This window comes from Canis aureus, chromosome 13, assembly GCF_053574225.1.
Source record: "Canis aureus isolate CA01 chromosome 13, VMU_Caureus_v.1.0, whole genome shotgun sequence".
Classification (NCBI taxonomy): domain Eukaryota; kingdom Metazoa; phylum Chordata; class Mammalia; order Carnivora; family Canidae; genus Canis; species Canis aureus.
Genome location: NC_135623.1, coordinates 58879667 through 58892867, shown reverse-complemented (window position 1 = coordinate 58892867; position 13201 = coordinate 58879667). Strand labels below are relative to the sequence as shown.

The 13201-nt window shown below is 40.1% G+C and overlaps 1 protein-coding gene across 1 annotated transcript; it reads left to right on the top strand.

Moving 5' to 3' along the window:
- The first annotated feature begins 3813 nt into the window (after positions 1-3813).
- FGA (fibrinogen alpha chain) lies at positions 3814-12016 on the top strand. Its single transcript, XM_077846454.1, has 6 exons — positions 3814-3972; positions 6103-6228; positions 6699-6882; positions 8220-8365; positions 8957-10361; positions 11104-12016. Exons 1-6 carry the CDS (start codon positions 3919-3921, stop codon positions 11811-11813), a joined length of 2625 nt encoding a protein of 874 aa, XP_077702580.1. The 5' UTR covers positions 3814-3918; the 3' UTR covers positions 11814-12016.
- Positions 12017-13201: the final 1185 nt, after the last annotated feature.

Sequence of the window (13201 nt, the reverse complement as noted above, 5' to 3'; positions counted from 1 at the left end):
TGTTGACACAATGGCAAATATTTAGATGACTGGATATGTATTTTACTCTTCATGCATAAGTTTTGATGGGTAGACACAGTTTAAAACTGAAACATAATTATAGCTACAGAATTTCTATTCTTTTTACATACATTATATACCATTTCAGTCCTGCCAAATATTACTGCATCACAAATACATGGATCTCTGCAATTAAATAATTTTAATTTGTGGAATATATTATTAACTTCAAAAGGATAAATAAATGAACCATTTCTCTCATTGGAGCTAAAAAAATTAGGATATAGTCATCTCTGGGAAAAATACAATACTATTTAGAGATTGTGGTTTAAGAAACTGGAAATTTCTCAGACTTTCCCCCACAATTTTATACTTGTAAAAATAACCTTATTGTCACATGCTTTTATTTTTTTAATATTTTATTTTACTATTTATTCATGAAAGACACAGAGAGAGAGAGAGAGAGGCAGAGACACAGGCAGAGGGAGAAGCAGGCTCCCTGCAGGGAGCCCGACGTGGGACTTGATCCTGGGACTCCAGGATCACCCCTGGGTTGAAAGCCAGTGCTAAACTGCTGAGCCACCCAGGATCCCTATGTCACATGCTTTTAAAAAATGATACTCCTTGTATTATTTGTCTCCTGTTCATCTCTTGGATTCCCGGCTAGACAAAACCTACTTCTCCATAGGTTATAATACAGCTTGTTCATGGGAGGGAGGGCCCAGCCTGGTAGGGTTCAGTCCTGCAGGGTCAGGCCAAAAGAACACCTCACACAAAATTCCTAGTTACAGAATTCTGGCACTGGAGAGAAGACATGGGAACTTTCAATTTTGTGGCACTGGGACATTCTAGGAACAACAAAAATGACCATTTCTGGGTCTTCTAATGTGTATGTGCACATAACTTCCAAGTTATGTGCCATATTATATAATTCTCACAGGAACCCTGCAAGATAAATATTGCCATCCTCATCTCACAGATAAGTAAACTTGCTCAAAGAAGCAAGTTTGGCTAAATCTATGTGACTTAGCCAGAATCCAGATCCCATTCTCTGCAAAGGCCATTCTTCTTCCACTGTACTGTGCTGCCACTGTGACAGCCTTTCATTCCTCCAACAAATACTTATTAGTGTTTACTCTAGGCCTGATTTTTTTTTAAGATCTTATTTATTTATTTGAGAGAGAGAGAGAATGTGTGCAAGAGAGCACGAGTTGGGGGAGGGGCAGAGGGAGAAACAGACTTTGCTGGGCAGGGAGCCCCACATGGGGTGGTGACCTGAGCTGAAGGCAAACACTTAAGCCACCCAGATGCCCCTCTATGCCTAATCTTGTACTAGGCAGTGTGCTTTGGCCTCATGAAGCTTAGTTTAGGGGGACCCAAACAAATAACTTCCCAAAATATACATTTTCTTGATAATGTGATAAAATATGAAGGGATAAATACATGATGTGATAAAATATATGATAAAATATGAAGAGAAACAAAACTTTGTTAATGGTATGGCTGTTCTGTAAGTAAGCTGGTCCAAGAAGGCGTCTCTGAGGAGATACCGTTTGAGAAAAGACTTGGATGTACTGATTCTTTAAAAAAAAAAAAATTATTTATTCATGAGACATGCAGAGAGATAGGCAGAGACAGGCAGAGGGAGAAGCAGGTTCCTCGCAGGGAGTCCCATGTGGGACTTGATCCCAGGACCCCAAGATCAGGACCTGAGCCAAAGGCAGACACTCAACCACTGAGCCACCCAGGTACCATGGGACAAAACATATTAAAATGTATTTGCCATTTTTCTGAAATTCAAATTTTACTGGGCATCCTGGTTGTTTGATGTACAGATTCTTGAGGGAATCATGGAACAGCAATAAGAAAAGCTAAAGATAGTACCTTGGAAATGCCTTGATGTGGCTCAGAACTGGGGCATTCCACCAAATGAATGCTTTCTGTTCAAACTGTTTTCTGTTAACTTACTTTGAATTCGATTATGTTCAACCGAATCACCTGAAGCCCACCAGGTTACTCCCTAGGAGCATCTTCCATATACTGTGTTCACTTCCCAAGAGGAACACTTCCTGCGAGCAGACAAAGTCACCTGAAGAGGTCAGGCCTCCCTCAAGTTTCTATCCATGCCTGGCATTTTGCCAGTTTAGTCACTGCCGATTGAGAATAACTCAACTTTCCATGGAATCTCTGTCTTCCAGAACCTGGATGGGCTCTAGGGTTCCCTTTTGCAGCTGCCTCTAGAAATCCAAGAAAGCAACATCAGGAGTGAGCTTGATCAAAACCTTCCATAGAGCAAGCAGTGAAGGAGGGTGCTGCCTTATACCAGGACTTTCATGCACTTACAGCAAGCTTCACATGCCTATAGTGCCTGAGGGCATGGCGGGTCAACTTTGCCCTCATGTTTTCTTGCTCAGTGAGGGCCCATGCTTTTGGGACAACAGAAAGACCAATTAAAATATGTCCATTCTCAACACTGTGATCTAGTGAAGGATAGTACTCCTACAGTGGTAAATGCCATGAGTGGTACATGGTCTAAAGAAGTATGGAAGAGCAAGAGATTGCTTTTAATTGGAGAGATGGATCAGGTATGATGTAAAGTGTCTAGCAAACTCCGTGGCACTTAGCAAACACTCAATAAGTATTAGGTATTACTATTATCAGAAATGACTTCACATAGGGACCAGAATTTGAGGCAAAGTAGGTTTGCCAGAAAATTACAAGATGCACAGTTAAATATGCATTTCTGATAGCACTTTTTAGTATATGTATGTCCCAAAGATTGCATGGGACAAAACATATTAAAATGTATTTGCCGTTTTTCTGAAATTCAAATTTTACTGGGCATCCTGGTTTTTTGTTTGCTAGATCTGGCCAAGGACAGTTTTCATATGAAGATGAAAAGCAGAGAAAGTAGACTGGCATGTCCAAAGACATAGACACAGGAAAGAAATGGTATTTTTTCATGGCACTTTATGTTCTCTAATAGTTGTTAACACTCACTGAGTACTTCCTACGTGGCAATCACTGCTCTGAGGGCTTTACAAAGATCAACTCATTTGTTCTTCATAAAAACATGTAATTTGCCCCAAAGCACAGAGCTGGGAAACGGTGTAATTGAGATTATGAACATTAGATGTTTGGCTCCAGGGTCTACTGTCTTCATCATATTGGATAGAGGAAAAGAATCCATTCAAGGTAACTTATAGAAGGACTTCAGGGTCAGCCTATCACTACTGTCATTTTTTGAATATTTATTTATTTATTTATTTATTTATTTATTTATTTATTTATGAAGAGGGGGAGGGACAGCAGAAGAGGGAGAAGCAGACTCCCTGCTGAGCAGTGAGCCAGAAGCAGGGCTCCATCCCAGGACCCTGAGATCATGACCTGAGCCGAAAGTAAGAGTCAGATGCTCAGCCACCTGAGCCACCCAGGTGCCCCCACCACAGTCATTTTTAAAAAGTCAGATCATCCAACCATAATTCCTACACAAAGTGAAATATTTGCCAAATCTCTGTTTGCAGTGGGCTACTGCTAGCCTGCCTCAGCCACCCTCCATATTGTCTCAAGTACTCCAAGTACTCGAGCAGGGGTACATCTTCCTATGTTTTCCTCTTGCATTTCTAAAGTCATCCTGTTCCTGGAATGTGAGGTTGTCCTGGAATTGCCCCAAGGTACCTTTGCAACAGCTTATCAAAAGCAAACAAGCATGGGGGAATTGAGCAAGAAATTCTGGGGCACCATCCTTAGAGAAGCAGCAAGGGTTGTAGAGCGCATGTTGACTGTCTAAACAGGACAAAGATAATGATTAATCAAACCTCCTTGCAGATTTAAAAAGGATAGGAACTAAGAGTGGAGGCAGTCTTCCTTTCTTTCAGCTGGAGTGCTCCTCAAGAGCGAGCTCCACCCTTAAAAAAGATGTTTTCTGCGAAGATCTTGTGCCTGGTCCTGAGTGTGGTGGGCACAGTCTGGGTATGGCCGCCTTTACTTTCTCTTCTTGCTTTCTCTCTGGTGTTCATTCTGCAAAACGCTTGCAGGTCTGAGTCAGTCTTAAGTTTGTCCTTGCACACTGTTGACTTTATAAGCTCTAGGCCATGGAGGCAAGTTCCTAGATGAGTCTGACACCTCAGGAGTAAGAGGGAGACTTAACTGGACCAATGAATAGAAATTCACAGGGGAAGCTTTGGTATCTGTAATTCAGCCTTACAACATTGTTTATTTGTTTTGAGGGAAGAAATCTTTGCCATCTTTGTTCCAATAAAGCCTTGGGATAGTTCATGCTAGCTAACAGAAAAAAAGCATTCTTCTGATGAGAATTTTAAAAATCTAATGATTAATTTATTGCTAGTTGTCCATAATAAGCAGAACAGTGGTTTAATGTAGTTTTCTGAAAGGTTGTTTGTGGGTGTGGGTGTGTGTTTTTAAAGAAAAGCAAATTAGTTGTCTTTGAAAACATCTAAAACAATATTTTATTACATATTACATAGTCGGGAGACATTAATTGAGAAGGCAATATCCTTTTTGTGGGAAGGAATCTTTTAAAATAATTACTAAATATTGCTATAATTTCTAAAGTTTGACTCCAGAGACCTATAGAAGAGAAACTTCATTCAAGATGCTTTCGAAACCCTTAGATCTTATAAAAACATGATAAATATGTTTAAGAAACTCAGTTACTTTCAGGATATGAATTATTCCAATTTTTTTCTTTCCCTTCACCACTCATAAATCCTACTATCAGAGCAAAAGAACTAAAGAGGTTTTCTAACCTAATATTCTTCCTTATAGTAAACTAATAAGTAAAAAATTTGGAAGACTAACATCATTTACTAACATGATATGTTGGATATCTCTCCCTTATTGACATAAGTATTGAATTTTGCCTATTTTTATTGTTGTGCCATTTTATTCTGAAGTATGTTTGAATTTATAATTTTATTTCTTAAAGATATTGTACTTGTTCCTTTAAATAAACTGTCCTTAATTGCTGATTTATTTATTATTATTATTTTTATTGTTAGGATACTTTAAAAAAATGAGACAGCAAATATTAGGTAATTATAAGAATAAACTAAAAAAAAATTATAAGAATAAACTATTCAAGGGAGTACCTGGTTAGCTCAGTCGGTAGAGGATGTGACTCTTGATCTCTGGGTTGTGAGTTTGAGTCCCTACTGGGCATAGAGAGTACTTAAAAACAAACAAACAAAAAGAATAAACTATCCGAGATTAAAATAGTCATAGCAAAAATCCTTGGTATGTTAGTGATACAAAATAAAAATAGCTAAAACTTAAAACTTATCTTGATTTATTAGGATGTAAAGTCTAATTGGAAGATTATTTTTATGTCCTATTTCACTTCATAGGTCACAATAGAAATTTTTTTAAAAATCTGTATTTCTGAATAGAGGGTGCTCAAAAAAAGTTGTCAGTCCATTATTTTTCTTTCAGTCTACTCTTTTGCATTGCAAAAGGAAATTATTAAAATTTCCTTTATAATTCCTTTATATTAAAGGAATATTAAAATATTAAAATTCTTTTATAATTAAAATTATAATTATTAAAATTATAAAAGGACATTATTACATGAGCGGGTAACCTCAAAAGCATTTTCCAGTCCTTATTGGCCACATTTGTATCCTTGGTATGTTCTTGCTCAAATTACGGACCCATAAGACCGAAGTAGAAACTTGAAGTAGAGAGAAATTAAACTAAGGTAGTATAGGTTTGGTCCTACTAAAACAGAAATTATAGGAGAAAGAACTCTGAATTTTCCAAATATCCTTCCATCTCCAGACATTACTGAAAATGAAAAGGTAAATTTTAATTACTTTTGTTGATTCAAATATTTTCTCTTCTATAATAAATCCTTTAAGACACCTAGCTTCATTAAATGCTTGTTTCGTGTCCAACACAGTTAAAAAATGTCTATATCCTGTCTCCTTCAATTCATAAAACTCCATGAAGTAGGTATTCGGATTTTCAATCAAAATGTAAGAAAAATGAAGCTTGCAGAGGCCCCAGAGCTGCTGCTCTTAAAATTAATCTCTTAATCTCTGCCTAATGCTGTTCTCTTTCGTGTGTATGAATGAATCCGTAAAGACCACAAATTCCAAGGAAGGTGAATTTATAGCCGAAGGAGGAGGTGTACGTGGCCCAAGAATTGTGGAAAGACAGCAATCTGCCTGCAAGGAGACAGACTGGCCCTTCTGTTCCGATGAAGACTGGGTGAGCAATGGGCATAGGGAGGGGGATAATCCTCCCCTGTGGTGCTAGAATTGTGCACAAACTGACCCAGTAAGTCACAGAAAACTTTTCCAACGGGTAATAATCTAATAACTCATTACATGCCAAATTAAAAAAGACAATTGGAAAGTAGCCTCACCATGAGAGCACTATTTAAATTACCTCCCAAACCCTGGGTCATTAGTGGGATTGATAGCTTGGATTTTAGTTGCATGTTCCAGCAAATGCCAGGAACCTGAGTATTATGGCTTCAAGATTTTGTGGAGCCTATTTTTATGGTTAAGTGGACCTTCATTCCAGAATTTCTCTATGACTAGTTCTCTCAAACCACTTTTAAGTCAATAGATGATCAGAGGATGTTGGGGGAGGGCAATGGGAGCCACATGGAAACTTTTAAAATTGTACTGGATTCAAGATAGAGGCTTTAATATAATTTTCCCCTTCCCTTCCAGAACTACAAATGCCCTTCTGGCTGCAGGATGAAAGGGTTAATCGATGAAGTCAATCAAGATTTTACAAACAGAATAAATAAGCTCAAAAACTCACTCTTTGACTATCAGAAGAACAATAAGGACTCTAGTTCATTGACAACGAATATAATGGAACTTGTGAGAGGGGATTTTGCCACTGCCAACAGTAAGTAGTAACATCTGGGCTTTGACTTTATAGCGCACAACAGAGAAACAACCAAGGCCCTAAATAAATACACTGTCTCCTTATGGCAACTTCCAATTGTATTCCAAAGTACTTAAGATAGAAACACATGCCTTCACGATACCCTGAATTTTAAGGAGGGGCTTGCTTTTTGTAAAAGGAACATTAAAAAGGTCAGTTTAGAATTAAAAACAGTCAGTTTAGAATTGTTTAAAGTCATGGAACACCTGGGTGGCTCAGAGGTTGAGCATCTGCCTTTGGTTCAGGGTGTGATCTCAGGGTCCTGAGATCGAGTTCCACATCGGGCTCCCCGCAGGGAGCCTGCTTCTCCCTCTGCCTGTGTCTCTGCCTCTCTCTCTCTCTGTCTCCCAGGAATAAATAATCTTTTTTAAAAAAAAAATTGTTTCAAGTCACAAAATTAAGTCTGAACTTTGTATTGAAGACTAGAATTTATGTGTGTTCTTTTTTAAGAGTATATACTGAAAATAAGATGAGCAAAGCCTTTTGAGTAGATCTTGTTTCTGTCTTATAGAGGATGGAGAAAACTGAGAGTTCAAGGGACTTACTCGAAGACACAAAGCTATCATGTGATGAGGCTGGGAGTTCAGTTTACAAACTCCATCAGGCTGTTCATGTTTTGTTTTTTTCAATTTAAGATATAGAATCATGCTCTGTATTCCTCACAGAACTATGACTAAGTCTCATTAGGACTAGGAAACACTGGATTTGCTCTTGGAATGGGAAGCAAGTTTAGTGATGGCCTAGCTCCAGAAGCTTTGACTCTTTATACCTTTAGGGGACACTTGACTAATTTAAAATCAACAATGCAACAGCAATGGCAGGAGAGTGATCCTATTGACCTGAAAAAAGAAAATCTCAGGAACAATTTCAGATCTATAGGTAGGAGGGAAAACTCAGAAAATCCAAGACGATGTTTAAGTATGTTATCATATTATTTAGCAATATGTTTAAGGATATGATGGTTAAGGTTAAGGATATGATGAAATAGTTGAAATGCAATCACATTTAATCTCCTAATTATACCTTTAAAATTCCAAAGAAATTTCTTCCACATTTATTTGGGTTACTAATTGCTAGTAGACAATCTTAACTGACAGCTATGGATGACTAAAGAATATAACATTGTCCAAACATCAAATGCCTATTAGATTGGGAACTAACATATAAAGTGTCCAGAGAACAAATTGTTATTAAAAGGGAAAGGATATTTATGAACAAATTTCCTTCTTTTGCTAGCTATTATAAGCAAATCACTTAGCTGTTCCTTCACTATCCATACTCCTTTTTTTTTTTTCCAGATAATGATAATACATATAGCCAAGTGTCAGAAGATCTGAGAAGCAAAATTGAGATCCTGAGGCGCAAAGTCCTAGAACAAGTACAACACATCCACCTTCTACAGAAAAATGTCAGGGATCAGCTGGTAGATATGAAACGACTAGAGGTAAGCAAGTATGTGGCTGTGACATCAGATTTCCTTGTCTTTGAACAGCAGGGTAAAGGAAGGCGATAGTCATTCACCGAAGGCCTACTGTATGTAGAGCAAAGTGTTACATCCATTATGCACCTACAAAGCAGGTATTATTTCCCCCACTCTACAGATGAAGAAAAAAAAGCTCAGTGATATAAGTAAATTTTCCAAGGATACACAGTTAGTACATTTCTAAAGGAAATATTAGGTCCCCGCTTGTCTTGTTCCAAAGCCCTGACAAGGCCATGCCTCTGGACCTCTAGTCGTAGTCTCACTAAGGATCAATTCATCAGTGCTTCCTTTCAGAGGGAATAGCATCTTACTCTTGATCTATTTTAAGGCTAAGATGAATCCAAATAGCTCCTATTGCTTATCTGGCCTAACTTTACAAAACCTAATGTCTCTTCCACTGAGGGCATGACATACATGAAAAATAAGAGTATTGATTGGTAGGTCTCCAAGTCAGAGAAATGAACCCAGTTCAGTTCTGCTAAGAACTTAATAAGCATATATTTTTTAATTTATATCAACCTCTTTTCTATACCTTTCTCCCCTTCTCTCTAGGTGGACATTGATATTAAGATCCGATCTTGCCAAGGGTCATGCAGTAGGGCTTTAGAGCGTAGGACAGATCTAAAGTACTATGAAGATCAACAGAAGCAACTTGAACAAGTCATTGCCAAAGACTTACTTCCACCTAAAGACAGGCAATACTTACCACTGCTAAAAACGAGCCCAGCTCCAAATATGCTTCCTGGGGACTACAAGAGCCAGCTTCAGGAGGCCCCTCTGGAGTGGAAGGCACTCATGGAAATGAAGCAGATGAAAATGACTCTAGAGAGGCTTGATAGAGATGGGAATGCCCGAGGAGACACTCCATCTCATGGAACAGGATCAGTGCCTGAAAGCCCCAGGAACCCTGGGAGCTCCACCCCTGGAAGTGCTGGCACTTGGAACCCTGGCAGCACTGGACCTGGCAGTGCTGGTCCTTGGAGCTCTGGGAGCACCAGGCCTGGCAGCACTGGGCCTGGTAGTGCTGGTACTTGGAGCACCAGGCCTGGCAGCACTGGGCCTGGCAGTGCTGGTACTTGGAGCTCCGGGAGCACCGGGCCTGGCAGCACTGGACCAGGCAGTACCGGTACTTGGAGCTCCGGGAGCACCGGGCCTGGCAACACTGGACCAGGCAGTACCGGTACTTGGAGCTCCGGGAGCACCGGGCCTGGCAACACTGGACCGGGCAGTACTGGCACTTGGAGCTCTGGAAGTTCTGACTCCGAAAGCTTTAGGCCAGGTAGCGTAGGGCATGGGAACACCAGGCCTACCAACCCAGAGTGGGGGACATTTGAAGAGGTGTCAGGAAGTGTGACTCCAGGGTTAAAGAATGAGTTCCACACAGGTAAACTGGTCACTTCTAAAGGAGAGAAAGAGCTTCTTATTGGTAATGAGAAGGTCACCTCTGGTAGCACAACCACCACTCGTCACGCATGCTCTAAAACTGTTACTAAGACCGTTATAGGTCCAGATGGTCGCAAAGAAGTGACAAAAGAAGTGGTAAACTCCGAAGATGGTTCTGATTGTGGTGACTTATCCCATACTTTTGCTGGCAGCCTAGATGATCTCCATGCTAGGCACCCTGATCTAGAGCGTTTCTTTGGCACCTCAATTGTCAAAACACCTCCAGGTATACTTTTACCCTCGCGTAAAGAGTTTGAACATAAGACCCACATTATGGGCTCAGATTCTGACATATTCACAAACATAGGGACACCTGAGTTCCCTTCCGGTGGTAAAACTTCAAGTCACAGCAAACAATTTGTGACCAGTAGTACGACTTACAACAGAGGAGACTCCGCATTTGAAAGCAAGAGCTATAAAGGGGCAGGTGAGGCCGGAGCGGAAGCAGAACGTGAAATCTTCAGAGGAGAATATAGCATCAAAAGAGGCCATGCTAAAGCTCGCCCTGCCAGAGGTATCCGCACTTCTCCTTTGGGGAAGCCTTCCCTGACCCCCTAGACTAAGTTCTCTATTCTTGCAATGCCTCCCATGGCACCTTGAACCTCTTTCCTAGCCCTCTATGACACTTTATAGAAATTACACCTTTTGTTTGTTTGTGTTTGGGGACTAGACTGTAAGTTCCATGAGGGCAAGGGTTTTGTCTATCATGTGTATTCCTAAATGCCCAACAGTGCAGAGAGTCATCACTCAATAAATGCATGTCAAATGAATGAATGAATCCCTCCGAAATTCCATTTCAAGTTTGTCTAACCAAATTCTTTCGCTATTCAAAATGTGTGCTCTTGCAATTGTCACCCAATTCATTAATCGTATTTTTAGTGTGTGTCTCAGTTGACATTGAGATCAGGTTAAAAACAAGTTATATTACGACCAAATGATGCCTAGATATCTTTGGTGGTTACTTGCTGTTATCAGTACCGGCAAGTAAAATTTCAAATCCATTGGAGAAAATCCCCTTTGCAATTTATAGGTATGTCACTCACTTGCATGAGTTTCATCCCAGTGTAAGTGTGTCCTTTCCCCATGGAGAGAAGGAAGGAAGGAAGGAAGGAAGGAAGGAAGGAAGGAAGGAAGGAAGGAAGGAAGGAAGGAAAAGAAAGCCAGTATCTTCCTGTCTTCATTTAATCTGGGCCATGCCTATCTTTGTAAAGTTAAATGAGAATAAGTTCTTCCAACCAGCTTAATTTTTTTTTTAGACTGTGATGATGTCCTCCAAACACATCCTTCAGGTGCCCAAAGTGGTATTTTCAATATCAAGCTACCGGGATCCAGTAAGCTTTTTTCTGTTTATTGTGATCAAGAGACCAGTCTGGGAGGATGGCTTTTGATCCAGCAGAGAATGGATGGATCACTGAATTTTAACCGGACCTGGCAAGACTACAAGAGAGGTTTCGGCAGCCTGGATGACAAGGGGGAAGGCGAGTTCTGGCTAGGCAATGAACACCTCCACTTACTAACCCTGAGGGCCTCTGTCCTTCGGGTTGAATTAGAGGACTGGGCTGGGAACCAGGCTTATGCGGAATATCACCTGAGGGTAGGCTCTGAGGCAGAGGGCTATGCCCTGCAGGTCTCCTCCTACGAGGGCACAGCAGGGGATGCTCTGGTGGAGGGTTCTGCAGAGGAAGGAACAGAGTATACCTCTCACGCGGGCATGCAGTTCAGCACTTACGACAGGGATGCAGACCAGTGGGAAGAGAACTGTGCAGAAGTCTACGGAGGAGGCTGGTGGTACAACAGCTGCCAAGCGGCCAATCTCAATGGCATCTACTACCCTGGGGGCTCCTATGATCCAAGGAACAACAGTCCTTATGAGATTGAAAATGGAGTGGTCTGGGTCCCCTTCAGAGGTGCAGATTATTCCCTCAGGGCTGTTCGCATGAAAATCAGGCCCCTGGAGACCAGGTAGGAGTGGAAGTGAGAGTAATCTTTTTTCTTTGTTTAGGGAGGTGAAGAAAAAAAAATGGGGAAGATAAAGTAGTTAAGATTCTTTACAATCCACTAAAAAAATTCACAGGTGCTATTTTATTATTTCTTGTACTGTATCTAAATGTAACTGAGACATATTACTGCTTTAAAGAATAAAGTTATGTGAGCTTTTTTATCTTGAAAGGAACTCTGGGTTTTCAAGTTTCTCTAAGGATACACCAAGGAACACCAGGAAGAAGAAACTCATGGATGCTCCTCTCTTTAACCCTTAAGGGTGTTCTTTTGAGCCCTCCTCTCCTCACACCACTCGAAGTCATAGGGCCACTGTAAAGAAAAAAAGTTATTGCATCCATTTTGTTTAAATGGGTTGAAACCAATATTTTAAGTGACAAATCACTGAATTGAACAATAGCTGACCTTGGTAGAGGGACTTAGAGACTACGAAATACATCCATCACTTCTGTTAGCAAGCAAGTCCAGGAAGGCAGGAGAAGCATTCTTTCCTAATAGAAACAGAGATCTATTCTTTATGCTTTTCGTGAAGACCATAATGCACATTTAATTTTTTCCCCAGAGGCTAACAAGTCTCTTTCAGAAACACATGGCATGAAAAAAAAATGCATTTAAAATCCTTTAAACGTTTATAAGTATTCAAAAACCACTACTACTGTTAATGAATTCATAAATTCAGTGTATTTACACTGGTCAGTATTTTATTTGATGTATGTTGCATTTTTGATCTTGGCAGCCTTGGCTCCTGCCCCCTCATTTTAAACTTATATTCTTTCTAGAAGACTACTTGCCATTTGCATTTGAAAATGTATTAAAATACTCCAAGCACACTGGGCTCCGTACATTGCTCTCCTTTGCATAGTCTTTATTGCAGTTTAACTACATCCTTTATCCTAGAAAAGGAAGAAAGAAGGAAAGAAAGAAGGAAGCAAGCAGGCAATCTAAGGATAGGGGCCAGAGCCTGGGGAGCAGATGGACGATGGACATAAGGGCTTGCAAATGAGTCACATAGGAAACCCCAGCATTCTTGCAATCCTTATGTGCAATGAAAAATCCTTAAAATAAATACACCTCCAAATCTCTGAATAATTGGATAAGAACTTCTTTAGAATTAAAAAAAGTTTCATTTATTTCAGACCTGGGAATTCCATGTTGATCCTATGCCTGCCTCATTTATTCACACATATGCCTCCACGGAATTTGAGTTGGCAGCAGGAAGTATTTTTTTTATTTTCTGGAGTGTCGCACTATTACGGACAGTCGGGTCCCCAAATGAAAGTGACTCTGAATGTGAAAGGCCATTCGTTTCTCATTTATTTTGAAGACTTTGAGTTTATTGGCAAAGAATGGGTAACC

What these genes read in the sequence shown, in the direction of transcription:
- FGA (XM_077846454.1), top strand. Translation starts at nt 3,919, where the DNA reads ATGTTTTCTGCGAAGATCTTGTGCCTGGTCCTGAGTGTGGTGGGCACA. An exon ending in GGATTTTGCCACTGCCAACA is followed by an intron (nt 6,883 to 8,219) that starts GTAAGTAGTAAC and finishes TTTTTTTTCCAG; the next exon opens with ATAATGATAATACATATAGC. An exon ending in TAAAGCTCGCCCTGCCAGAG is followed by an intron (nt 10,362 to 11,103) that starts GTATCCGCACTT and finishes TTTTTTTTTTAG; the next exon opens with ACTGTGATGATGTCCTCCAA.